This window comes from Hevea brasiliensis, chromosome 8 (genome assembly GCF_030052815.1).
Source record: "Hevea brasiliensis isolate MT/VB/25A 57/8 chromosome 8, ASM3005281v1, whole genome shotgun sequence".
In the NCBI taxonomy this organism is placed as follows: Eukaryota; Viridiplantae; Streptophyta; class Magnoliopsida; order Malpighiales; family Euphorbiaceae; genus Hevea; species Hevea brasiliensis.
In genome coordinates this window covers 28,639,977-28,667,229 of record NC_079500.1, presented here as the reverse complement: position 1 = coordinate 28,667,229, position 27,253 = coordinate 28,639,977, and the positions used below count along the sequence as shown (strand labels likewise).

At 33.3% G+C, this 27,253-nt stretch overlaps 1 protein-coding gene across 12 annotated transcripts; it reads left to right on the top strand.

The window, feature by feature from the left end:
• Positions 1 to 320: 320 nt before the first annotated feature.
• LOC110667087 (uncharacterized) lies at positions 321 to 27,159 on the top strand. Of its 12 annotated transcripts, none has more exons than XM_021827815.2 (7): positions 321 to 778; positions 877 to 952; positions 1,038 to 1,168; positions 1,267 to 1,337; positions 1,686 to 1,767; positions 4,380 to 4,416; positions 26,962 to 27,159. In XM_021827815.2, the coding sequence occupies exons 1-6, from the start codon at positions 419 to 421 to the stop codon at positions 4,398 to 4,400; spliced, it is 741 nt and encodes a 246-aa protein (XP_021683507.2). In that variant the 5' UTR covers positions 321 to 418; the 3' UTR covers positions 4,401 to 4,416; positions 26,962 to 27,159. The 12 variants fall into 12 exon arrangements, with proteins under 12 accessions (XP_021683507.2, XP_021683505.2, XP_021683508.2 ...); XM_021827813.2 differs by lacking the exon at positions 26,962 to 27,159 and adding an exon at positions 25,638 to 25,937; XM_021827816.2 differs by lacking the exon at positions 26,962 to 27,159 and adding an exon at positions 24,761 to 25,101.
• Positions 27,160 to 27,253: the final 94 nt, after the last annotated feature.

Genomic DNA, 27,253 nt, shown 5'->3' with positions numbered 1-27,253 from the left:
AATATAATTTTTATATTTCATGCTTTTAATTTAAAATTAACAAATTATAATTAAATAAAACTAAAAATATAAAAATATTATTTTTTCATATTATTAATTAATATTAAAAAAGTAAAATATAAAAATAACTAATTATAATTAATTAATTAAAATTAAAAATAATTAACTAAATAATTAACATTAAAAAATAATTAATTTTAAAAATATTTAAAAAGCTAAAAAAAAATAACTCACGCATTAAAATACTAAATGAATTACACCTTACACAAATTTAAATTAATTAAATATAAATTAAAAAAATTAAATTAAAATAAATTAAAAATTAAAATTGAGCTAAATCCAACCTAATGAACACTCGGGAGATACCTCCACAAATATAATTCCCTTGGTCGGAATATTTGGGAACACTTTCCACAAGATGTCAATGGCAACTCAGCTGGCATGGAAATCCAATTCTCTTCTTAGATTTGCAAGCAAAAGCATAAGCAGAAGCACAAGTAATGGCTGTATTGTGGCCCATTACAGTCGCAGTTTCTTCTGTAACAATACAAATATGACAACGATAACAAGCATGCGCCCAGAATTCCAACTGTGTTGTTTTACTCACAGCGCTGCTAGTAATATAATTGGAAGCAAATACTTGGAATTAACTGACGAGGAACTCATGAAACAGTGCGTGATGGACACATTCAAGGCGTCGGGCCCTGGTGGTCAGCACCGCAACAAGCGCGAGTCCGCCGTCCGCCTCAAACACATCCCCACCGGTATTATTTCTCAGGTCTGGGTTTTATTTTACCACTCTTTGTGGATTGCAAAATCCCAATATTCATATCGCATGCTACATGTTTGTTCTTTTGTCTAAATGAAATAATACAGGCTGTTGAGGACCGTTCACAGCACAAGAATCGTGCTTCAGCTTTAAGACGCCTGCGCACGCTTTTAGCCGTCAGAGGTATTTATTGCTTTTTTTTCTTAATTTTTGTAATAATAATATGAACAATAGTTTAGTTTTCTCCTACTGTACTACTTTGAGTTAGTCAGGAACACTCTGGATCTTGATGCATATTCGCCGCCTCCTGAGCTTCTTCAAATTCTTCCTCCTAAGTCGACGTTTAGAGGGTCAGATTGCGGTCCTCAAATAGGGCCTAACAATCCTAAGTTTATTTTGGTACTATGTGTTCCCTTTTTTTCTTTTCTTCGTTTTCCATTTAGAATGCGTTTTTTATTGACAAAGCATGAGGAAGATTAGAAAACTTTATACTGTAGGGAATGCAAGCGTTGCTGGATCTAGTATTTGCTGTTGAGGGTTCTATATCAGATGCAGCAAAATTTCTGGGGTAAATGATCTTGAAATTTCTATGATTCAAATTCTGTTATCTTTATGTTTGCATTGCAAGTCTTTGGTATATTACCTCAGTTTTCACTATCAACAAGTACTTTTCTTTATTGGCTTACATATCATGCCTGAACCAATTAAGATTTTCTTTCTTCCCCTCTTACACAAACTACCATTTGTAAGGTAAAATTGATTTTTTTTTTCTCTTTTGAAAATTATTTATCCATTTATCAGTCCTATTCCTGGTTTTGTTTGATTAGAAAGAAACTTCTTTTTCTATTTATGCTTTGAACTCAATTGTTTATTGAGTTTGATGGATGACTTAATTTAAATAAGCCCACTACCACAGGTTAAGCACAGGGGCACTATCACGGTTGATATTATCTGATGACTCTCTTCGCATGGCAGTGAATGAATTGAGGACTTCCAAGGTAGTAATACTTAAGGCTTATGATAGGAACAATTGCAGTGGTTGCATACTGTACTATTACTATCTAGTTTTAGTAGGAGAAATAAAAGCATCTTCAATTAAAAATGGTTTACATACTTTGCTATGTCCAAGGAAATGAATTGCTTCAAACAGATGAAATTGCAGAAGTCTACCTAAACTTAGCTTTCTTTATACTTAACATATCAAGCTTATCTGAATTTGGCATGCTTCAACTTATTCTTAGTCAAAGGCAGCCTTTTTCAGTTTTGTGTTTCGAATCAAGTCTGCTTATAAATCCATGAGGTGAGGCTCTTCTTCTTGTTGTCTAATACCAAATGTAGACTTTGAAGCTACCAACAGATGCACGAGTTGAATACACAACACTTAACCCTTTTTTCAGGTAGGAAATGGCAAGTTGGCTAGACTACCTATACATTTTAAAGCTTACTTAATATTACAAAAAAAAAAAATGTTGGTATTAGAGTAGATGAGAAGATACGTGGAGAGTTTCTTATTGAGAGCAATATTTTTTTTTTTATTTATAGTTTTCCAAATAACTTCAACTTATTCTTAGTAAAAGGTAGCCTTTTTAGTTTTGTGTTTCAAATCAAGTCTGCTTATAAATTGGTAGAGAAAAGAGTAAATGAACTAAACAATGGATTGAGAAATGAAACAGAACGCTGGAAATGATTGTGTTGATTCAGCAAAATAATTACAGAACAAATATTACAATCAATGGATAGTCCAGTTTCAATGGAAGATTAAACAAACAGTAAAATAAATAAGAAAAGAAAATAGATAATGGTTGGAAACCAGCCCCCAGGATTGATATCCTGTATAGAGAAAATTCCATTGCCCTCACAAATTCTATTAGCCAAAGATACCCCATTCTTTCTGCTCGTCTCCTTAAATTCTGGAATTGATTCTTCTGGTATAACCACCTCAGCCCACGAGTCCTCATTTTCGTCTTTTGCTACAGGCCATTCCAATTGCATAGTTTCCAGCACAATTCCTCTTTCTTTGTTATTTCAGTAAGTTCTTTTGGAATAAAACTTGAAAGGTTTGGGCCCCTTCTTGTCCCTATCATAAGTCCATGAAGTGACGCTCTTCTTTCTGTTGCCTAATACCAAATGCAGGCTTTGTAGCTACCAACAGATGCACGAGTTGAACACACGACACTTAACCCTTTTTTCAGGTAGTAAATGACAAGTTGGCTAGATTAGCTTTACATTTTAAAGCTCGCTTACTATTACAAAAAAAAAAAAATGCTGGTATTAGAGTAGATGAGAAGACACGTGAGAGTTTCTTATTGAGAGCAATATTTGTTTTTGATAGCATCAGGTTGCTTTTTTAGCCCAGAAACACTTGGTTATTGTGATCAAAGAATGATTTGATTAGGATACTTAGAAGCTATAAATATTTCATAGCAAATTAGAAACATGGTGTTGTGGACTTAAAGGAGTCCTATTTTCTTTGAATTATCTTAGATGTGAACCATCCCATGTAGAATCAAGCAAAGGACAATATATAGAAAGCAATAGAGAGAAATTTGCAAAAAATAACTTGTCAGATAAATATTTTCTAGGGAATGCATTTTATGAGCAAATGACTTTTGTTGTTTTATTGCAATACTAGAAATCAATTGGAAAATATTTTCTAGTGTTCAAATTATATTGAAAAATATTAGTCTTCTTTCAGTATGTAAAACTATGAAAATATTTGAATCTACAAAACTTTCATAATTTTCTATTTGTAGTTGAATATAAGAGAAAATTACACAAATTCTTGTGCTGTGGTACAAAATTTTAGAGCACCCATATTGAACAAAATAATCTAACTTGACCTCGGGTTATCATCATAAGAAGTATAGGAGGGGAATTGCAACAATAGAGAATCATAAAAATGAGCAAATGGCTGGTGCAGAAGTTGGTTCTATCAAAATTTGTTTATCTTTCTTTTTGACAAATATTAGCATAAAACAGAATCTTGATGCACAGTAAAAAAAATAGAAAAACAATTATAACAATGAGATTTAGATGCTTTTATTCTTATCTGAGAATGAAAAAGTATTTAAATGGCATATATGTGCCTGCATACTTTATTCGAACAAGAAAGAATCATTTTTGCTTGGACGAAGACTTGCCATGGAATTATTTCTACGTTCCTAGCTTCTAAAATCCTTCTATGGCACTTTTCTTTTTATTTTCTTTTTAACACATTTATTGATTCCTATCATTAAGTAACTTTATGTTGATGAGGTTTCTGTTGTGAATTTATTTGTTGTTTCTTTTGAAAATAGAGTATCAGAAAAGGAGAAAAATTAAAAAAAAAAATCTAAAAGTCTCTTCATTTTTTTTTTTTTTTTTTTGTGATGAAACTTATGTTTTACACTTTACCTTCTGTGACATCATTATGTATTTCTTTGACAACCATCAAGTATCTGTACATCAATGAATTTTGATTTCTTTGTGCTGTAATGCGGTACTCTATATGGTGTCAATTTCTTTTATGTGCATTCTAAATTATTATTAGCATTTACTATCTACAGTCATGTTCCCCCTCCCCTCTTCTTTTTTAAGGCAAAAAAGATGTAATTTTATAAAACTTTTGCAGGGTTTGAAGCCTCTAAAGTAAGACTACGGAAGATGAGGTATGGCAGTTTCTTGTTTTCCAAATTATGCTTAGGCAATGGTGCAAAAATTTCACAATGTTAGCATAGAAAACACATTTGCTCCCATATTTGCATTTTGAGCCCTATGTCATTAACTAAGAATGGCATCTCATTTCTCGTGTCATATCATGTTTTAAAAAGTGAGAGATTGGAAAATCTTTAACTTAGTACAGCTGCATATTTACATCTGCAATGTAACATTTATATTTATTGGTTAATTTCACAATTTATTCAATTGTTTGTCTTTGTCTATTGCTTTTACCTTTACGATACTCGAACTTGGTATCAAGAATTGGCCAATAAAAATTTTGAGCTCTTATTCGGTGAAATTAAGCAAATTTTCAATGCGTCATCATTAGAGTTGGAATTAGCAAGGTTAGAAGAACTTAGGTTATTTCATCAACGGCCATGGCTTGTGATGGTCAAGTATTGACTTTGTTGAACAATCCACGTGGAGAACTCCAACACCTAATTTTCCTCTTGACAATTTTAAGATGGTCTTGAGTGGAGATTTTCCTTGGTTAAGCTTTAATCTTTCAAATTCCCCTTTAGAGATGATTTATGCATACGTTAACAAGTACACGTTTAAATAAATTTTTAGTTGTATTTTAAATAAATGGGATAAATTAATTTGAGTGATTATGATTAATTTCCTTATTAAAAGAGTAGAAAATAGAAATCCACTTTATCAAAAGATGGCCGCTTTTCTTTTGGACTGAAATTTTTGCTCATGTCCATTTTTTTTTTTTAAGTTTTTGGTTTCATTTGCTCAAATCTTTTGATTTGGTCTTTAAATTAGTCTATGTTTTATGTAAGTAGTGCATAAATTGATTTTTTTTTAAATATCTTTTAATATTAATTAATTAAAAAATATGAGTTAATTACTTTCATAATGAGATTAATTACTTTCATAATGAGATTAATTCGAGCTTAAATTTAAAACTTTGAGTTAATTGGAAGAAAAAAATTTTAAAATGAATAAAATTGAAAATGAGCAAAAAGTGCAGGGGCAAAAAATGAGATTTCATCCCTTTTCTTTCTGTGGGTGAGAATTCTCCTATTGTGCGGTTTCTGCAGAGTGTTTAGGGCCTGGGCTTTGATTATTTAGTGGATTTTGTATTGGAATAAGCTGGACTTGAGTTTTGTACTTAGTTATTTCTTTGTCTCTTTTTTATTAATGAATCAACTTTCTCTATTCAACTATATATATATATAATCACTATATATTTTTAATTAGATTTATAATTTTAAAATTTCAATTATAAATACGTTAAAATTTATTAATTATATATAAGTGATTATGATAATTCAATATTGTACTAATTAAGTAATTGAAAAATATATATTATTAACTATTTTGGTCAACTGAATATAAATTTTATTTTTTGAAAAACTAAGGCTTAATGATCTTAAATATCTTCAAATTATTACAATTTTTTTGGGTGGCAGAAGATTGCCCGTTAACTATTACACAATAGTAAAAAAATCTTTTCATTTTTTTTTCTAATCAATTATTAAAATAGATTAAATAAATTTTATATAATTTAATTTTAATTCAATTAAGTCTAAGTCAGTTATATGCGGTCACATGACTATCAAAAACCTATAAAAATAATATAATATTATTTTGAAATCTTTTCAAAAAATTGAAGAATAAAATTAATGATTTAATTTTAATTCATTAAATTTGGGTTGTCTGGGTTCTTTATTATTTGTTTTCCCGAGTTCTTTGTTTTTTGAGTGAATAATTTTCACAATTTGCATACAACTCGATGTGTACATAATTGAGCAGATGAAAATAGATTATCAACATGTGTATGGATTTGTTTGTGATAGGCTAGGTCTGCTTTTATTTGAGCAGTCTGAGATTTCAATTTTTTGATATCTGGCTCTTTTTGCATGAAGTCTTGTTCGAATCTCTTTTGATGAATCATGGCTTTGAGTTCTTTGTTAAGCTGATTGATTTGAAATTGGAGGTTCACATATAATTGATGAACTTAGGTTGACAGAGTATCAACTTTGATTTCTGTCAGTTGAGTTTGACTAATCACCAAGTCAATTTTGGAGCCTAGATTGATATACAGATAACTAGGCTTGATGCCCATTTATCGACAATTCTTTGAGAATTTGTTGTTAGAATGAGTGGATCACTATGAGATTGGTTCTCTTTCTTGGGAAATTACAAGTAGCTTCATAGCTGGCCAAGAGCCCCCAAACCTTTGTTACGCATAATAATATTCACGTGGTGTCGAGATACAAGCTACCATGGCCAAATAAATCTCAAGACTTTCCCCTTTTGTATTATTATATAGAATTAGATTCAGAGAACCATAATAATGGATTAATGAATTAGCACTTTTTGGTGCACAAAATCTATTGAGAGTGGCAAGTGCAGAGCATACTCATGCCTTAGTAGAGGATTATATGAATAAGATAAAATTTTTTATTTTCAGGAGAGGGAGAGAAATTTAGAAAGCCATAAGATGAAGAAGCTGCAATGTTATTTTTTGGTAAGTCTTATTTTGAATGAAATCAAAGCTTTCTTTATATGGGAAGAGAGCTGGAACTATTACAATCACTTTTCCATACAGATACATGTTTACCTAATAGTTAGGTAAGTACATCTAACAAGATATGAATTAGCTAGGTAGGCACATGCGTCATACCTAAGTCATACATGAAGATAAATAACTTATCTGAATAAAATTAATTATACAAATGTATATTTTTTCTAGCTTTAGGGGGACAGTTTGCTGTCAATTCACAAGGAGTTCTGACTTGGACTTAGATTATAATTATAATAGTTCGAGTCATCAGAATCATATTTCTTATTATATAGACTCTTGTACCAGGGACATGGACTATTTTTCTATTTAGGAACAGATGTACTTTTAATGGCTTTCTCTTTGTCTACCTTGGTGAGGTCTTGAGAATCTTGGCAGATTGGATTAGTATAATCAGGAAGAAGATTTAGAACTTTTTCTAGTTGGGCCTTTGGACTAATTGAGGTGGAAGTCACAATCTGAACCTTGGGCTTGTAGTTGTTAATTTCACAATGATGAACAGTAATTTCTTTTTGCAATGCAGGGCTCTGTTTTGTCTTGACAATTTTGGAATAGGTCTTCTATTCATAGAATTGGTTTTGAGTCAATAACAGTCTCGCTGAATTTCTGAAAAATGGCCTGTGTAGAATGAACAGAGAGCAGGCTGCTTTAGCTTCTGATGGAGGCTTAAGATGAAGACTATAGTTCTCACTGGCTGTCCTTAGGTTTTTACGGTACAATGAAGTATGGGCAAACCATTTAGGGAAGCTCCATATTAGGCTCTGTTGATTTTTTATGTCTCCGAGGAAATCATAGAGCCCTAGGTTAGGAACTTCAAAGGCGATGGCGTGCAGAGTGACCATGCACAATAAAAGCAAAATTTCCTTATAGAGTAAATCTCCTTGGAGGTCTAGACAAAATGTAGTTAGAAATGAAGTATCTGGACGGAACATAGAGTGTGTTTTTAGCTTTTGTCCGAGGACATTGGCAAGGTTTTGGAAATGAAAGAGATGGTTCTTTGCAAATTCAGTGATCTAGCTGAGTGTCATTGATGCATTGCATCATGGTGAAAAACTTTCTAGTGCAGGAATTAAGAATGAAGGAGTTTTAAAGTAGGAGGATTTGAAAGAGTTGGCCATGAAGATGAGAGGAATTAAGTAAAGAAAAGTAAGAAGTTGGATACAAAGTAGTCTGATAAGGAGACCAGAAATCAAGTTGAGGTCTCCTTTTATATGCTAGATAGTAAACTCATATTTGGAAAATCAATTTTTTAATCTCAAAAGATGTGGTTCAGGAAGACTCTTATTTTTAAAGTCTAGTACATTGGGAAAGGATAAGTTTTCCATGATGATCAGGAAGCGTGGCCCCATAAGATGAAATTTAAATTTTTTTTATTCCATTTTTGATTGTCAGGATTTCTTTGTAGATTGTATGGTAGTATTTTTCAGAGTCTTTGAATTGTCCACTTACATGACCGTAGCTATGTTGGTTTCCTCCTATTTCTTCGAGAAGAACAGCTCCCCAATATTCATTACTAGCATCAGTCTGTAAGATCCTTTTTCCTGTGCTAGAGATCTTTAAGGGGGGTGGATCCTATGCGAATTTTTTTTTTAATTTTTGGACGGTTGTCCTTTGCGCAATGCTCCAAGGAAGGGCTTATTTTTTCAGCATTTTTTATAGGAGAAAAGTGTATCTAGACACATGTAGAATAAAGTCTCTCAGATAGTTGACAATTCTAATAAACTGTTGGATTTATTTGGTAGTCAGATCTTTATGTGGAAACTTTAAGAACTCTTGAGCAATGTGGGATCTAAGGTGGTGGAAACTTTAAGAACTCTTGAGCAATGTGGGACCTAAGGTGGTATTTTCCATTTTTAAATTGCATTCTTAGAAATTCAATATTGGTTTGAGCCAAGTGACTTTTTTTAAGACAATATGATCCCATACTTTTGGACTAGAGCTTGAAATTGGGCCAGAAGTTTCTTATGGGCTGCTACATCTTTTGAGAATAACAAGATATCATCAATGTAGAACAAGGCACTAGGTAAGATGGGTTCAAAAATACAAATCATGGCCCTTTGAAATAGAGAGGTGGCGACCTTGAGCCCAAATGGCATAACAGTCTATTAGTACTGGACATTTTGAATGTAAAAAGTTGTTTTGTATCAATCTTTTGGGTCAATACCCAATTGTCAAAATCCTATTTTAAGATCAAACTTTGAAAAGATGTGAGCTTCCTAGAGATGAGTGAACAGAGAGTCGATTTTGAGCAAAGGAAATTTGTCATCTCTCAAAAAATGATTTAAAGGCTTATAATTAATCCTGAGCCTTTTTTTTCTTCTATGATTTTTTCTGATCTTTTTCCTACATAGAAGGCCTGACATGCCCTTGCTGAGTTTGTGGGTTCAATGAGGTCTTAGTGAAGGAGCTGTTGGCATTCTTGCTAGGCTAAAGAGAGATATGAAGGAGTCATTTCAGGATGGGTTGCCTTTGTGGGATTAATGTCTTCATTAAGCTTAAAGAGAAGTTTAATAAAGGACTTTTCATTTCTCCATGATGGTGTAGGATGAAAAAAATTTGCATGAGAGTTCGCACTAGAAGGCATTAGAAGATCCCTATATTTTTGAAAGTCTGGAGGAGCTTTAAAAAGTGAAAACATCTTCTGAATTGTGGTAAAAACCTTTTATATTTTATCCTAGTGGGCAAAATTTAAAGCTTTTGAGCTTGTTGATACACATCAAAGCCAATTAATAAGTCTTTGTCAGGAAAATTTGTGTCGATTACCTTTGTCCAGATAATACAGTCAAGGAAAAACTATATCTCAATAGGTTTTTTTATAATAAGATCAATCCTGAATACCTTTCCATCTTCTGCACAAAAATATTCGAAATAAGGAACCAAGGCTTCTTTAGGAAGAATTGCAGGGTTTATCATGCTTTTATGAGCATCAATATCAATGAATCCAATGACAGAAATAGGTCGCTCATATTTTGATGGAAGAACATGGATATGGACTAAAGGAATTGGAGTAGCTAGTTGAGTTGAAGAGCATAAAGAAGTGGTATGAATATTCAGAAATTCTATATTAGAGACATTCATATCAGTATCATCGGATGATGTAGATTATGGTTTAGCAATTTCAAGAGCAAAGATAGTCTCTTTGTTGGCTTCTTCTTGTTATGAGAATAGGGATTCAATGTCTGCGTCTTTCAAATCTAAATAAGTGCTCTGCTAGATTTGTTGAATCATTTTACTGCTTTTTTTGGATTTTGAAGACATTCTTTGGAGAAATGGCCTTTCTTTCCACAGATAAAATATCTATTTGATTTTGTTTTGTCTCAAACGGGTTTCTTCTTGAAGAATTGAAAAGATTTCTTTTTTGGGCCTTTCTCTGGCTTATGCATATACTTTGATGAAATTTCTTGTTTTTGCGGACACAAGCTTTCTTTTTGCATTTGATCTAAAGATGGGACTTATTGTAGGCTTTCTGTATGACTTCTTTGAACAACTTTCTATGCTTACATAGTTTGTCAAGAGTGGATAGAGTTAAAAAAGTCTTGCCTCTTTTTTTTTTTTTTTTCTGCAAGTCTATGTTACCAAGGATCTCTGAATGTATAGTTCCTAAGAAAGTTTGAGTGTTTAGCATTTGGTAAAATTAAAGTTGCCTGTAATGTCCCAAGAAAGAGAACCAATCTCAGAATAATCCAATCATTCTAGCAGCAAATTCTCAAAGAATTGTCGATAAATGGGCATTAGGCCTGGTCATCTGTAGATCAATCCAGGCTCCAAATTCAAGCATCCTCTCTCTATTTTGATGGAGGAACATCATCAAGTGTGAACCAAGATCCACTAGTTGGACGAGTATAAGATCCTGCCTGTGAAGTTTGGTCATGATATGTTTCTTCTTTCATAGTTTCTTTAAGGATTTCATTTGCATTAGACCCAGTAGAAGTAGCCATGAGAAGATTGGTAATGTCTGTCAGGTTTGCTTCAGGGTCAGAATCAGAATATTCTTTATTTGAAGATTCAGAAGATTCTTTTATTTCAGATTGTGGTGTTTGGATGGTCATTTGAGGACGTGGGTCTTGAGGATACATAGGCTTTTTATTTTTGTAGTATTTTGGCAAAGGTTTTTCTTTCTCTATTGATTCAGAAGAAGAAATGTTTTTTGATAGTTGGGATTGTAACTGGAAATGGTGAAAAGATGATTGTTTTGGTGTGAAAGCTTCTTGAAATAGTTTAAGAGGTGTATTAAAAATACAAGGTCCAAAAGACATGGATGGTTTAGGCTGATAAGAAGATAGTCTATAAGATGAAAACAGATTATCAATAGGTGTTTGGGTTTATTTGTGATAGGCGAGGTCTACTTTTATTTGAGTAATCTGAAATTTCAATTTTTTGATTTTTGACTCCTTTTGCATGAAATCTTGTCCAAATTTTTTTTGATGAATCATGGCTCTGAATTGTTTGTCAAGCTGACTAATCTGAGATTGGAGGCTCACATATAATTGATGAGCTTAGGTTGACAGAGTATCAACCTTGGTTTTTATCAATTGAGTTTGACTGACTACCAAGTCAATCTTTTAATCAATCTTCTTAAGAAAACTATTTTGGGTCTTGGTATTTAAAGTTTGCCAATTTAATATTTCTTTTACTTGGGATAGAGGCTTTGACTGGCCTTCTGAATTATTAGTAGATAATAATATAAAAGGACGAGAAGCTAACTTCTAGATGGGATCAATGTTTTAGCGTAAAGGAGAAAAATTTGCTTCAAAGTCTTCTTGAGGGAACATTATGCAAGGAAAAACTAAAGGAAGTGTAAGAGGTAGAGCAATTTCCTACTTATTTTTCTTTTTTTTTTTTTCTTTCCTAAACATTTTTAAAGCCATTTCATAAATTGGCAAAGGATTACGCCGTTATGTTTATTTACTGATGCCAATCCATAGGCCGAAATCTGGAGAAGAATCTCTTTGTGGTTTATAGGTTTTACGTGAACAGAATCTTTTTGGCACTATTCATCTTTTGTGGTGACACTCATCATATTCTTCAATTTCATAGATGCAGTTGCAACCTTCATCACACATCCTCAATCCAAGGACATCCCAGATGAAATGTCCATTGATTTTATCAGTGTAAGCAAGTGTTTCATTAGTCATAAATGCATGCATAGGAATTTTGTCTCTCTTTTTGTGACAGGAGAGATCATCGTAGCGTGAAAGACTGCTTATAAAGACTTAAAAAAGCTTCTTGGAGCTTTGAATACCGTTGTAATAGTTCCATCAGATTATCTATGGAATGAAGGTTCTGTGGCCTATACAGGATGTGAATTATTATGGAGCTTCTCATAATTAGTCAGTCATTTCGTGGGGATTAGTTTTATTAACTTATCTCTAGATAATTGCCACAGAATTTGAACAATTATGAGAGTGGCTCTGTATCTGAAAGGATATACAGAGCATCTAAAGAGACTCTTGGTTAGGATAAATCAACAGCATAATCTTGGAGGCAATAAATGATTTGGTGGTGTAGAATTACTGTTATAGAGAATATCATCTGTTCAGCTCCAACTAGCTAAACTTGAACTTTTTAGGGCTGTGAGAAGATTTAGATCTTGCAGAGACATGTCGTAATTAGGGAAAAAGTTAAGTACCACACTCTCAGTATGGAGAGTGGAGATGCAAGTATCAATCACAGCGTGTTCATACTTGAGGAATCTGGTATCCAATAAAGAGAGTTTGGCAGTAATTGGTAGTCTTCTTTGTTCATTTAGGGTAAAGACTATTCTGATCGTGTCAAAGTGCAAATGAGAGTACCTTTGTCTTTTCCACTAAAGGATAAAAGGAGAAGGAATCTCTATAGCGATATATTGTTCAATAGTAGTGGATCTGAGAGCACAATAGTCAAGGTGAGAAGTCTGTACATATTCTTTGGTAATAGATCTTCTTGAAGAGATAAGAGAGTAGATATTTTTGATAAGGGAACTAGATCTTCTGTATATATTATAAGGGCTTAAAAGGGGAAAAAGAGATTCTTCCACTTGAGCACCTTTGAGGATGTGAGAGATTTCAACAAAAGTATCTATTTTAGAGGATAAAGTTCTTCTACAAGAAGGGGATAGAGAAAGAAAAGAGGTAAGATTAACTAAGCTAGTAGAAGGTGAAGGCTCAGATACTAGAGTTAAAGTTAGTTGAGGTGTGACACAAGACATAGGTGAAAGGTTCTTCCTACTCATCTCAAATTAAACCATATTCATATCCTATCTTATTAGATGTACTTATCTAACTATTAGGTAGACATGTGTTTGTATGAAAAAGTGATTGTAATAGTTTCAACCCTTTTCTTATATAAGGGGAGCTTTGGTTTCATTTAGAACAAGACTTACTAAGAAAGAACATTTCAGCTTCTTTATCTTATGGTTTTCTAAATTTGTCTCCCTCTCCTGAAAATAAAAAATTCTATTTTATTCATATAATCCTCTATTAAGGTATGAGTATGCTTTGCACTTGCAACTCTTAGTAGATCCTGTATATCAGAAAGTGTTAGTTCATTGATTCATTACTATGGTCCTCCTAATCTAGTTCTATATAATAATACAAAAGGGTAAAGCTTTGAGATTTATTTGGCCATAGTGCCTTGTTGTGTCTTGGCACCGCATTAGTATTATTATGCTTAACTAAGGTTTGGGGGCTCTCGGCCAGCTATGGTATCAGAGCCATGTTATTTTCAAGAGGAGGATATGAATATGGTTTAATTTGAGATGAGTGGGGAGAACCTTCCAGCTATGTCTTGTGTCACACCTCAACCAGCTTTAACTCTAGTATTTGAGCATTCACCTTCTACTTGCTTAGTTAATCTTACCTCTTCTTTTTCTCTATCCCCTTCTTGTAGAACAACTTTGTCCTCTAAAATAGATAATCTTGTTGAAATCTCTCACATCCCTAAAGGTGCACAAGTGGAAGAATCTCTTTTTCTTCTTTTAAGCCTTTATAATATATACAGAAGATCTAGTTCCCTTACTAGAAATATTCGCTCTCTTATCTCTTTAAAAAGATTTATTATCAAAGAATATGTATAGACTTCTTGTCTTGACCATTGTGCTCTAAGATCCACTCCTGTTGAACAATATGTCACTCTGACAGTACTGTTGAACAATATGTCATTCTAGAGATTCTTTCTCCTTTTATACTTCAGTGGAAAAGACAAGGGTATTCTCATCTGCACTTTGGAGCGGTTAGAATAGTCCTCACCTTACACAGACGAAGAAGACTACCGGTTACTGCTAGACTCTCTTTATTGGATACCAGATTTCTCAAGTATGAACGCGCTGTGATTGGTACTTGCATCTCTACTCTCCATGCTAGGAGTGTGGTACTTACCTTTTTTCCCAACATGTCTCTGTAAGATTCAAATCTTCTCACAGCCCTAAAAGTTCAAGTTCAGCTAGTTGAAGCTAAACAGATGGTATCATCCATGGCAGCAACTCTGCACCACCAAATCATTTATTGCCTCCAAAATCATGCTGTTGATTTGTCCTAACTAGGAGTCTCTTCAGATACTCTGTATAGACTTTCAGATATAGAGTCCACTCCCACAATTGTTCAAATTCCGTGATAGTTATTCAAAGATGAGTTTGTAAAGCTAATCCCCATGGAATGGTTGATCAACTATGAGAAGCTCCATAATAATTCCCATCCTGTACAAGCCACAGAACCTTCGTTTCGTAGACAATTTGATGAAACTATTAAAATGGTGTTCAAAGCTCCAAAAAACTCTTTTGAGTCTTCATCAGCAGTCTCACACTATGATGATCTCTCTTGTCATAAAAAAGAGAGACAAGATTCCTATGCATGCATTTATGACAAATGGAACACCTGTTTACATTGATAAAATCAATGGACATTTCATCTGGGATGTCTCTGGATTGGGAATGTGTGATAAAAGTTACAACTGCATCCATGAAATTGAAGAATATGATGAGTGCCACCACAAAGACGAATAGTGCTAAAAAGATTATCTTCATATAAAACCTACAAACTACGAAGAAATTCTTCTCCAGATTTTGGCCTATGGATTGGCATCAGCAAGGAAACACAATGGCGTAATCCTTTGCCAATTTATGAAATGACTTTGGAGATTTTGAGGAAATAAAAAGAAAAGGAGAATAAGCAGGAAATTACTCACTTCCTTTAGTTTTTCCTTGTATGATGTTTTCTCAAGAAGACTTTAAAGAAAATTTTCCTCCATTACGCCACAACATTGATCCCATTCAGAAGTTGGTTTCTCGTCCTTTTGTCCAGTTATCCACTATTAATTCGAAAGGGCAGTCAAAGCCTCTATCCCAAGCAGAAGAAGTGCTGAATTGGCAGACTTTAAATGCCAAGGTTCAAAATAATTTTCTTGAGAAGATTAATTCAAAGATTGACTTGGTGGTTATTAGTCAAACTCAACTGACAGAAACCAAGGTTGATACTCTGTGAACCTAGGTTCATTAATTATATGTGAACCTCCAATCTCAGATCAGTTAGCTTGACAAACAACTCAGAGCTATGATTCATAGAAAAAAAGATTTGGACAAGACTTTATGCAAAAGGAGTCAGAAATCAAAAAATTGAAATATCAGATAGTTCAAATAGAAACAGACCTAGCCTATCACAAACAAACCCATACACTTGTTGTTAATATGTTTTCATCTTACAGATTATCTTCTTATTAGCCTAAACCATTTATGTCTTTTAGACCTTCTATTTTTAATACACCTCCTAAACTATTCTAGGAAACTTTCACACCTAAACAACTATATTTTCATCCTTTTCAGTCACAATTTCGACCATCAAAAAGCATTTCTTCTTCTGAATCAATGGACAAAGAAAAGCCTTTGCCAAAAGACTATAAAAATAAAAGCGCCTATGTATCCTCGAGACCTACCTCCTTAGATGACCATCCAAATACCATAATCTGAGACAGAATAATATTCTGATTCTGACCCTGAAGCAAACCTGATAGACATTATCAATCTTCTCATGGTTACTTTCACTGGGTCTACTGTAAATGAAATCCTTAGAGAAACTATGGAAGAAGAAACATATCTTGGCCAAACTTCATAGGCAGGATCTTATACTCATCCAACTAGTGGACCTTGGTTCACACTTAATGATGTTCCTCTATCAAAATGGAGAGAAAGGATGCTTGAATTTGGAGCCTGGATTCTACAAATGACCAAGCCTGATGCCTATTTATCGACAGTTCTTCGAAAATTTATTGCTAGAATGATTGGATCACTCCGAGATTGGTTTTCTTTTTTGGGGGCATTACAGGCAGCTTCAATTTTACCTAATGCCAGACACTCGAACTTTTCTAGGAACTATCCTTTCAGAGTTCCTTAGTAACATAGACCTGCAAAACAACAAAGAGGCAAGACTTTTTTTGAAATGAAGTGTTGTTGCTTAAAAGGAAAGATCTTGAGTTCCACTATCAGTGCATGTCCCAGCTCTTTTATAAGTTTGGTGGACTGAATGATGTTAATCTCAAAAGCACATATATTGCCTCTCTCTCTGAGTAGATACAGTCTAATTTGTAAGAATAATTCAAGCGATTGGCAGGGATCTAACACGAATCTCTATTAGAGAAATTCACCTGATGACTCTATTCACTCTTAACAAACTATGTGAGCTTAGAAAGTTATTCAAAGAATTCATAAACATGACTAAGTCTTTACAGAAAGCCTGCAACAAGTCTCATTTTCAGATCAAATGCAAACAGAAATTGTGTCTGGAAAAATGAGAGAAATTTCATCAAAAGAAGTATATGCACAAGCCAAAGAAAGGCCCCAAAAAGAAATCTTTTCGGCTCTTCAAGAACAAACCTGTTCGAGGTAAAACAAAATCAAACAAATGTTTTATCTGTGAAAAGAAAGGTCATTTCTCTAAAGAATGTCCTCAAAACTTGAAGAAAACAGCAAAAATGATTCAACAAATCTATCATAGCACTCATTTAGATCTAGAAGATGCGGTCATTGAATCCCTATTCTCAAAACAAGATGAAGCAGACAAAGAGACTATCTTTGCTCTTCAAATTACTAAACCAGAATCTACATCATCTGATGATACTGGTACCGGTGTCTCTGATATAGAATTTTTGAATATTCATGCCGCTTCTTTATGCTCTTAAGCTTAGCCAGTTACTCCAATTCCTTTAGTCCAGATCCATGTTCTTCCATCAAAATATGAGCAACATATTTCTGTCATTAGATTCATTGATACTGATGCTCATAAAAGCATGATGAACACTGCAGTTCTTTCTAAAAAAGTTTGGGTTCCTCATTCCGGATATTTTCGTGCAGCAGATGAAAAAGTATTCAGGACTAATCTTATTACAAAAAAATCCATTGGGATACAGTTTTTTCCTTATTGTATTATCTAGACAAAGGTAATTGGCGTAGATCTCCTTGACAAAGACTTGTTGATTGGCTTTGATGTATATCAACATGCTCAAAAGTTTCAAATTTTATCCACTGAGATAAAATATTAAAGGTTTTTTTAAAAAAAACTTTTAACACAATTTAGGAGATGTTGTCACTCTCTGAAGCTCCTTCAGACTTTCAAAAGTATAGGGATCTTCTAATACCTTCTTGTGTAGACTCTCAAAAGTAGGTGGATTGTTGTGGTATGGAGTCTTTTTTTGGAGAAGGGCATTGACGAGCAATATGTTTAATACCATTACAATTATAACATATCATAGTATAAGAAGCAAAAGCCGATTGGGTGTAAAACCCTTGAGGGTGACCTCTCCCACGGCCCCCCCTAGATTTGAACAACCACCATGCCCTCTCGTGCAACCTAGGTAGTAGGTGGAACAGTGGTCTTCATATTGAGGCTTTCTATTTTTAATTGAGCTTCTTTGCTCAAGAGTAGAGCATACAAGTCATCATAAGAGATAGGAGCATTGTGAGCTTCTAATGCACGAGTGAAAGGATCAACACATTTTCAAAAATTGGAGATTTTTTTTTATCAGTAGAAATTAGAGATTGAAGAACAGCAAGTTGATCATAGATTGTGTCATGACCCAATCCCATGGGCCAGACCGGCACTAGAACCTAGGCCGGCATAAAGCCTCTGATGCCCGTAGTAAACCTTACTGTTCCCAAACCCATGACCAGGCTCACAATTTAGGCCAAACATGCATATAAAATAATTTAAATTAAACTATTGTAATTTTATTTCTGGTCAGCTTAACTCAATAATTATTAGAAACTAAAATTAGAGGAACCCAATTCAACCCTGTTATATCATTTACAAACTATTTAAAAATCATAAAAATTGTTCATTTATTAATATAAAACTTAAATTCATACAGTCCCTAACAAGATTAATACTACTGCTAATACATGCGGAGTTTTAAATTATAAATTTAGAGAATAATAATACAATTAAGTAATTATTGATAATCTGTGAGAAAATAAGTAGGTTATTCTGAAAAAAGGTCTCCTCTTGTAGCTTGGAAAAAAATAGGGTGAACAGGAGTGAACATTCGACTTAGAGAGTAAAATACAAATTTTAACCACAATTTCTATAGCTATTTAAAGCTAATGCATCCTAAGGAGTGGAATGCAACATCATTATAATTTTCATACAAATCACATCATAACAGTAAAAAGGCAATTTGGAGCACTCACATACTCAATACTGTTCAAACAGTACATATATGGAAGCTGATCCCCCTATACAGTTCTCTTAATCCATTCTATGCCAGCGAGTGTCTCATAAGCTGGACTTTTGCTTAACAAACTAAATGTTAGGGCCAACAAGTGTCTCTCAAGCCATGCCTACCCCTACTTATCCATAAAGGACTGGATCCCAGCGAATGTCTCTTAAGCCGTATCTACCTATCCTATTCATATCTCATACCACACACCACACGCACACACACTACTCCAAATTACCATAAATAATAACCATGACACTTCATCAATTAAGAATGTATTATAAAACGTGCTTAGTGTTTAACTACATAAATACATATTTATAAATGATGCATGGGCATGCTTGAACATATGATAATATTGAAATTATAATTAAAATTAATATTTTACTCACAATTCACCAGAGACGATTATAGAGGTTGGGTGAAGAAATATGGTTGACCCTGATTACCTACATAATTTTATTATGAATTTATTAGCGCTAATTCAAATAAAAATAAATTTAAAGAGGCAAACCTAATTTATGTCGAAAATTTGACAAAGTTTCTCCCATACCTAGGACTTACCCAATCTGCAAAAAGATTCAAATAACATTTCTAAATTCTCAATTTTCACAATCACATCTCATCAACATTATATGGCCCCTTCTGAGCCCTCCAAATCAGACAATAGTCATAAACTTTAAAAATTACGTTTTAGTCCCTATAATTGATATTTTGTAAAAATTCATTCAAACAAGCTTTAAAAATTATAAAATTTTATCCCGCGGTCCTTAATAAAGTTATAAAGCTATTGCAAAAGGAATTGTAATTTTCTAATCACCCATGAATATTTTATTCAAGAATATTAGTCAATTCCATAAGTTTCCAACAACTAATATATTTTTAATTCAACCCAATTTAATATTCACATATTTAAATCTCTATTCTCAAGCTTCAACCAATCATATAAAATTTAAATATCATAATTCCAGATAATCTTATATACTCATATGCTAAAAATCTAACTAAAATCTATCTATATTTTTCAAAAATATTTTACAATCACTCAAAAATTCAACAAACACCATAGAATATCTCCAAACAATTTTACTTTCATCATATATTTTTCTTAGAATTTTTCTCTAATTTTTCCTGTTTAAGAAACATTGCATTTATGCTCCACAGACTGAGAAATAATGAAAATAATCTTACCCGAAATTTATTTGTGTCTCAAAAGTTTCAAAAATTTATGAGGAAGCCTCTGGAAGTTGAATCATCTCCAAAGCTCGCCGGAGCCACCGTTGGAATCACAGCGCACGGCGGCTGACTGTCGGTCGCCGGCAATATCAGCCAAATCTGATCATACCATAATGTTCCTCTCCTCTTCCTGAGTCCATAAGTGGTCTTGGATCGTCGATCCAACTGTCGAATCGTCCTAGATTTAACGAAAAAGTTTGAAAAACCTGAAACTTCTTTTCTCCATATGTCGCTTATCCGACCACCAAATGTTGCAAAATGGGTATCAAAAGAAAGCTCTCGGAACAAGCTTTCCAACGCCACTTGAATCGCCTCGATCGGACGTCGGATGAAGCCTGAATCGCAGCGAAAAGCCGCTGCCTACTGTGTGCGTTTCTCTCTCTTCTCCCTCTCTTACTACCGCGTCTAGCAGTGCTACCGGCCGGCTGGTGGCTTGCCGGCGTCACTTGAAGCCGCTTGGTCGCCGCTCAGTGGTGGTTGACCCCTCAACGGTCGGAAAGTATAAAGAAAAGGGAAAGAGAGATGTGTGAAGGAGAGGGGGGGGGGGGTCGGCTGGCTATTTGTTTTTTTTTTCTTTTTTGAAATTCTAGAAATGAACCTAGACAGACTTGTTGTCCAAATTCATTAGCAAAGAATTGTAATACTACATGGGTCGTGTAATGGTTATTAGCAAAGAATCCCAATTCGACTTTTCTTCCTTTTTACTCGACCTGAAAGGACTTCTAAGGCTACTAGAACTCTGAATTGAATACTTTTACACCATATATAAATATAAGAAGTCAGGAATAAAGTGGAGATTGATTCTTTTATTGTCATGACCCAAATTATGGGACCAGACCGGCACTAGAACTTGGGTCAGCATGAGTCCCCCAAAACCTATAGTAAGCCTAACTATTTTTTAACCTAACCATAAAGCCGATATTTGAGTCTAATTTTAAGAAATCGATCAGATACAGTCCGGCCATAATCTGGACCATCCAACAGGGAGTTCTCAACTCATCCGACATGTAATCACAAAATATACAAATTTGGAGAGCTCAGTTCACCCTTACAATCCTCAATCAATCAATGAAGTCTAAAGCTCCCTTATCCATCATAATTATCTATTCCATTCAACATACATGCATAATATTAAGTTTACAATTTCAAAATAACAATCTTTTACCATTCCCAAACCAAATAAGATAATCCTAGCATATGCGAAATTCCTAAAGTTCAAATTAACAATGTAAAATATTGATGTAGCAACTAATGGACCTGCGAGGAAGGAAGTAGGTTAAACTCAAAAAAAGAAAAGCCTTCCTGTAACCTGAAAAAAATAAGGTGAACAGGAGTGAGCGTTCGACTCATAGAGTAAGATATTGATTTTACATATAACTTTTATAACTATCTAAACATAATGCATCCTTGAAAATGAAATGCAATTTTTTCACACAATTCAAACAAGTCAAGTCATAATCATCCCAAAGGCAATTTGGAACACTCTCACACCCGTATGTCAAATTCATACTCACACACATATATATATGGGAGCTGATCTCTTATACAGCTCTCTTAGTTCCAACCTCTACCAGCGAGATCAACTCAAAGCCAAACTTTCTCTTAATATTCAAATGCGGGGGTCAGCGAGATCAACTCGAGCCGTGCTTACCATGACTTATCCATAATAAGGATCGGGTCCCAGCGAGTTAAGCTCCAGTTGCGTCACCCGTCCTACTCATATCCATATACATACCACATACACCAAACTCATGCACGCAGCTCCAAATTGCCATAAAGTAACATATACAGCAAGTCATCAATTATATATGCAACACGGTATGGAGTGCCTAATAATTAACTATGTACATATATTTATAAGTGATGCATAAGCATGCCTTGAATATATAATAATATTAAAACTATAAATAAAATCAATATCTACTCACTGGTTAACTGGTGACTACTGTAGCGGTTGGGTGGAGGAAGATGACTGACCCTGATCTCCTAAACAATTATATTATCATTAGTATTAGCTCAAAATAGGACTTTAAAGAGATAAAATACACCCTAATTTATGTCAAAAATTTGACAGAGTTTTCCCTATATCTAGGACCTAGCCAACCTGCAAAAGAGTTCAAATAACACTTCTAAATCACAATTCCCACATCTATATCCCATCAAGATCACATGGCTCCTCCTGAGCCCTCCAAACCAGGCAATTGTCTCAAAATTAAAAAATTATGTTTTAGTCCCTAAAACTAACAATATACAAAAATCACTCAAACAATTTTGTCCCGCTGTCCTTAACAAGGTTATAAATCTATTGCAACAAGAATCATAATTTTCTAAATTTGAAGTCTAGAACTCCGCATGTGTTAGCAGTAGCATGGATTTTATCAGGGACGGTGTTAATTTAAGTTTTTGGTATTAATAAATGAAAATTTTTATAATATCTAACTAGTTTGTAAATGATGGTATCAAGGTTGAGCTAGGCTCCCTTGGCATTAGTTTTTATGGTTATCGGGTTGGGTTAACCTGAATAAAAATATAATATATTATGTTATTTTATTTGCATGTTCGGCCTCAGTTTTGGGCCTTGGTTATGGATTTGGCGAATAGTAAGCCTTATTACGGGCATTGGGAGCTTTATGTCGGCCTAAGTCTTAGTGCCAGTCCGGCAAGTGGGATTGGATTGTGACAAAATTGGTATTAGACCTTAGGCTCCAAATTCTTGGGAAAGATTATATTTGGGAATGTAAAAAAAGGCTTTTATTAGCAGTCACATGCGGAGTATAAGATCCTATTTTGTCTTTTTTTGCAATTCCTTATTTCTAGATTCTGCATTATTCCTTGGGTAATTAAGAGTGCTTCAGTTTAGTGTCATAGTTTTCGTGGAGTACATGGTGTTAGCAGACGTGTTGAGGTTTACCATGGAGATACAAACTCCAAGAAATGCTATGTTTCAGTCAGTATGGGTTTAAGTGGTGTGCCTATCTAGTGTAAGGTACGAGGATATAAAGGTGACTTTTGACAGTATAGCTGCCCTAGATGGGAGTGAGAGTATCACTGCTGGCAGGCGTCAGTGGATAGCCCAATCAGAGAAAATTATAGTATCAGGAAATCTGAGAGAGATAAAAGATTGGGAAATTGGTCTTTTGGGATGTACCGTAATAACTATGTAATATTCTTGATGTTTGTGCTGCAAGCTGCAAATTACAGTACCGACATGGATTATTGTATAGAACTGCGTGCTTCCCCGTGGTGTACCATGATGAGGGTGGTTGCAGACAGCCTCTGTTTTGGTATAGTTATGTCAGAATATAGTTCTATTTCTGCAAGAGTTTGGGACTCCTAGTTAGCAGCTTAAGACCCTAGAGATAAAATATCAAAGGTCGCAGTTGGGTGATAACTAGAGTCAGTGACTCAGTTGTCTTAACTTAAGCGCAGAGTTATAGCATAAGTGGCATGAGACTAGAGGTTTTTGGAATAGTTGCAGTGTAATGACGACACCTACTTAGTGGGATCATCTGGTCTCCAATATGGGGTCTTGAACAGTTTTGGCATTGCAAGAGATGTTTTGCCTAAAGCTTAGAAATAATAGTATATCCCTAGTGTGTCAGCAAAATGCCAAGGACAACCTTATTACCTAAAGAAGAGCGGAGACTAGGAATAAAATTCATAGCCTATGAAATGATAATTTAAAGAGTTGCAGTATGATAAGAGAGTAAATGATCTAACATGGTTTTGGCAAGGTGGTAGATGCAGTACCATGTTGTAGTCAATTATGATGTAGGGTATGATCCTATGCTTTCAGGAAAACAGAAGATTACTACTAGCGATGGTGACCTAAAGAATAATGTCCCAAATGGGACTGTAAAGTGTGGTAGAGAGTAGTTGGCTCAAGTATCCTGAAGTGGGTATAAGTTTCATTGTAGGAACTATAAGTGATTGACTCATGATGGATGAAAAGCCAGTGAATTGAATGATGGGTTATGGTACCCAGTATCATAAGTTTTGACTAATTGAGTGGATATAAGAAAATAGAATCTCTATAGATTTCATCCTTGAAGTATTAGAGGGTAGTTTGTAGTTAAGCAGAGAAAAGGACAATGACTACAAGTCAGCAAAAATAAGTCATAGAATATCAGTAGATACAAGGAAATATGGAAATGGAAATTTGGATAGTTGGTTTCACATGTAACAAGAAAGAAATTCGAATGCAAGTAGAAGTGCTAATCAAATAGTCAAAAAACCAATTCTGAGTAGTACAAAAGTGAAGATGACTTAGCAGAGACATTGAAAAGTACAGTTATCTAGCATAGCTGTCAAGTCAAGAAGAAGAGTGGAGCTAAGAAATAAAGTAATCAAGGTTCTATTTTGGGCAAGATAAAAGAGATGAATTAAAAAAAAAACCGAATAGCTAAGAATAAGACAAGATTAAAAAGATCAAAGTGAGATATAAAGTACAGGAGGAGTTCTTTTTTCTGAGTAACCTGCTTCATTCCTTGCAGGTTTGTTAACAATTAGTTATTTGTATTATTATTTTCTAAATTTGAAGTCTAGAACTTCACATGTGTTAGCAGTAGCATGGATTTTATTAAGAACAATGTTAATTTAAGTTTTTGATATTAATAAATAAAAATTTTTATGATATCTAACTAGTGTGTAAATAATGGTATATGAGTTGAGCTGGACATCCCTGGCTTTAGTTTTTTATGGTTATCGAGTTGGATTGATCCGAATAAAAATATAATATATTATTTTATTTTATTTTATTTGCATGTTGTGCCTCAGTTTTGAGCCCTAGTTATGGATTTGGGGAATAGTAAGGCTTACTGCGGGCTTTGGGGGCTTAATGCCAGCCCAGGTCCTAGTGTCGGTCAAGCCCATGGGATCGAGTCGTGACATTTACATTCAAGCATAGCAATTCCACCTCGGGAGAGATCATTGGCAAGATTTTTGGAAGAGATTCTCAGTCAAAGTTCCAAAAGTTCATAGCTACAAAATTCTCATTCTGAGTTTCTTCATTTTATTTCTTCTGATATGTTTTTTTTTTATTTTCTTATTTTAATTTTGATTGTAGAATTCACCATAAGTGCATAGTTTTCTTTATTCTAGAATTAGAGATGTAGCACTTTCAATTCAGTTATGGATTTAATTTAATTCTATTTCAATAAATTTGGGATTTTTTTATTTAACTCAATTTCTGTGTTCTCAATGTATGCTATGTGTTGGTACCTACTTAGTATTGATTCTAGATATTAATTGAATGGCTGAAAGATGAAAATTAATAGTGGAATAACAAGATAGACTAAGATTCTATGTAAAACTAACAATTAGTTAAAGAACTTAATGGATCTTAATTGATTTAATTACCATGAAAGTAGGGTTTGAGTTGATTAAGATATAATATGAGTGCCTTGAGAGAAGACTTGAGGCAACTTAGGATTAATTTCCTTCAAAGTAATAATTCTCAAATTATTGAATAGGTTAGATTAAATTTGTGATTGATTAAAGTGTAAACCCCTAATTCTGAAATTCTTTTACTTATTAATATTTTCAGTTTAATCAATATGCTCTCATTTACTTTCTAGCCATAAGTAGTTTAGTTTACAAATTCTTCTTCGAATTCAATAGTCTAGATAATTATAATTGTTGTATAGTTTGGTACTCTAACAAGATATCTCATGGGAATGATATTTTATTCACTACTCTATTACTTATTAACGATCTGTGTAATTGCGGGATTTTGCACAATAGTGGTTTTTGAAGAGGAGCAAAAAGAATGTTACAAGTGCCACATAAAGAGCAAACAATTCACTCACTTGTTTTCTCTTGTGTGATTTCATGCTCATGTTGACTGTATAAGTTTATGCTTAATTAATGATTTTTCTAAGTTTAGGTGTTCAATAGGTTACAAAATTAGTTCGGATGTGCAGTAGGCAAAACCTAAATAGTTTAGGTATGTAATAATGTATTTGGCCTTTATATAAATGTGTGAATGGAGGACATTGGGTTTGACAAAAACACATTTCACTATTTATATTATTTACAAAAATACTGATAAAAATGTATTTATGGTGATAGATATCTGAATTCATTACTAATAATATATATTAGCAGCAATGAACTATTGCTAATCCATGGTATTCGCTAATAAAGTTTAGAGTCAAAACTTACATTGCTAATACATTTAGCAACGAGAGGCTAATTATAACTTTTCGCGATAGAATATCTATCACTAAATCCTTAAATAATTTCAATTTTTAACATTACAATAATTAATATAAATTAAATTTTAATAATAATTCTACTTATACAAAAAAATCTTATTATAATTCTTAATATAGTAATTCTATAATTTTAATCCTATAAGTATTATTAATTCATTAAAAAATTTAATTTGTTATAATAAAATTAGTAAAAAAAAACTTTAAACACCGAATCTCACTTTCACTAATTTATTTTTTTAATTGTTTTAGATATTTACTTTATTCTAATTTTTTAATCTATGTCTATAATTTATAATATATAAAAGAGTTGTAATGGGAGGAGGAATAATTGATTGTCAAAATTACTCTTTGCTATTTATATTATTTACAATTATATTATTTTTTATTATTTAAATTAATTTTAAAATTTATATAAATTTAAAATTCTTATTCTCTTAATTAACTAGAATTTTAATAACATTATGATTATATAAATATAATATAATTATTTTTTTTGGTTATCTACAAGATTTGCGGTAGGCCATAACATATAAAATAGTTGACCAAGTGATTTTAAAGTATTTATAAATTTAAAATTCTTATTCTCTTAATTAACTATAATTTTAATAAGAGTAAAATTATATAAAATAATTGGATTATAAAATAACTTTTTTTTTTTTATTTTGTTGCAGTAGACCATAACATATAAAATTCTAAATCAAGTGAAATATAAGGTAAAATAAAAGGTTATGCCATAACATATAAAATCCTTGACTAATTGAAATTCATTGTAAAATAAAAGGTTAACAAAATATGTAGTCGGCCATAACATATAGTTGTGATCTATGCAGTGAGATTTGAACGATCACGAGAGCTCGGTGAAGGCAATAAAGCAAGTAGATGTGATGATACTTGGATCAAGTGAAGATCATCTTAGCCATTAAAGAAGCTGGAAACATATGTATGCTCTTTCAGTTTCTTTCATCTTCTTCCTCCTGCCTGTTTAGTAACTTCTGTTTTGAAAAATTCGCTCTGTTTTCTAAGGACTCCTCCATTCAAAGTTCAAAAATGATGTGGATAATGTCCACATTGTTGAGCTAGTAAAATAAACATTTGATGACAAGGTTAAAGTCCAATGAGCTA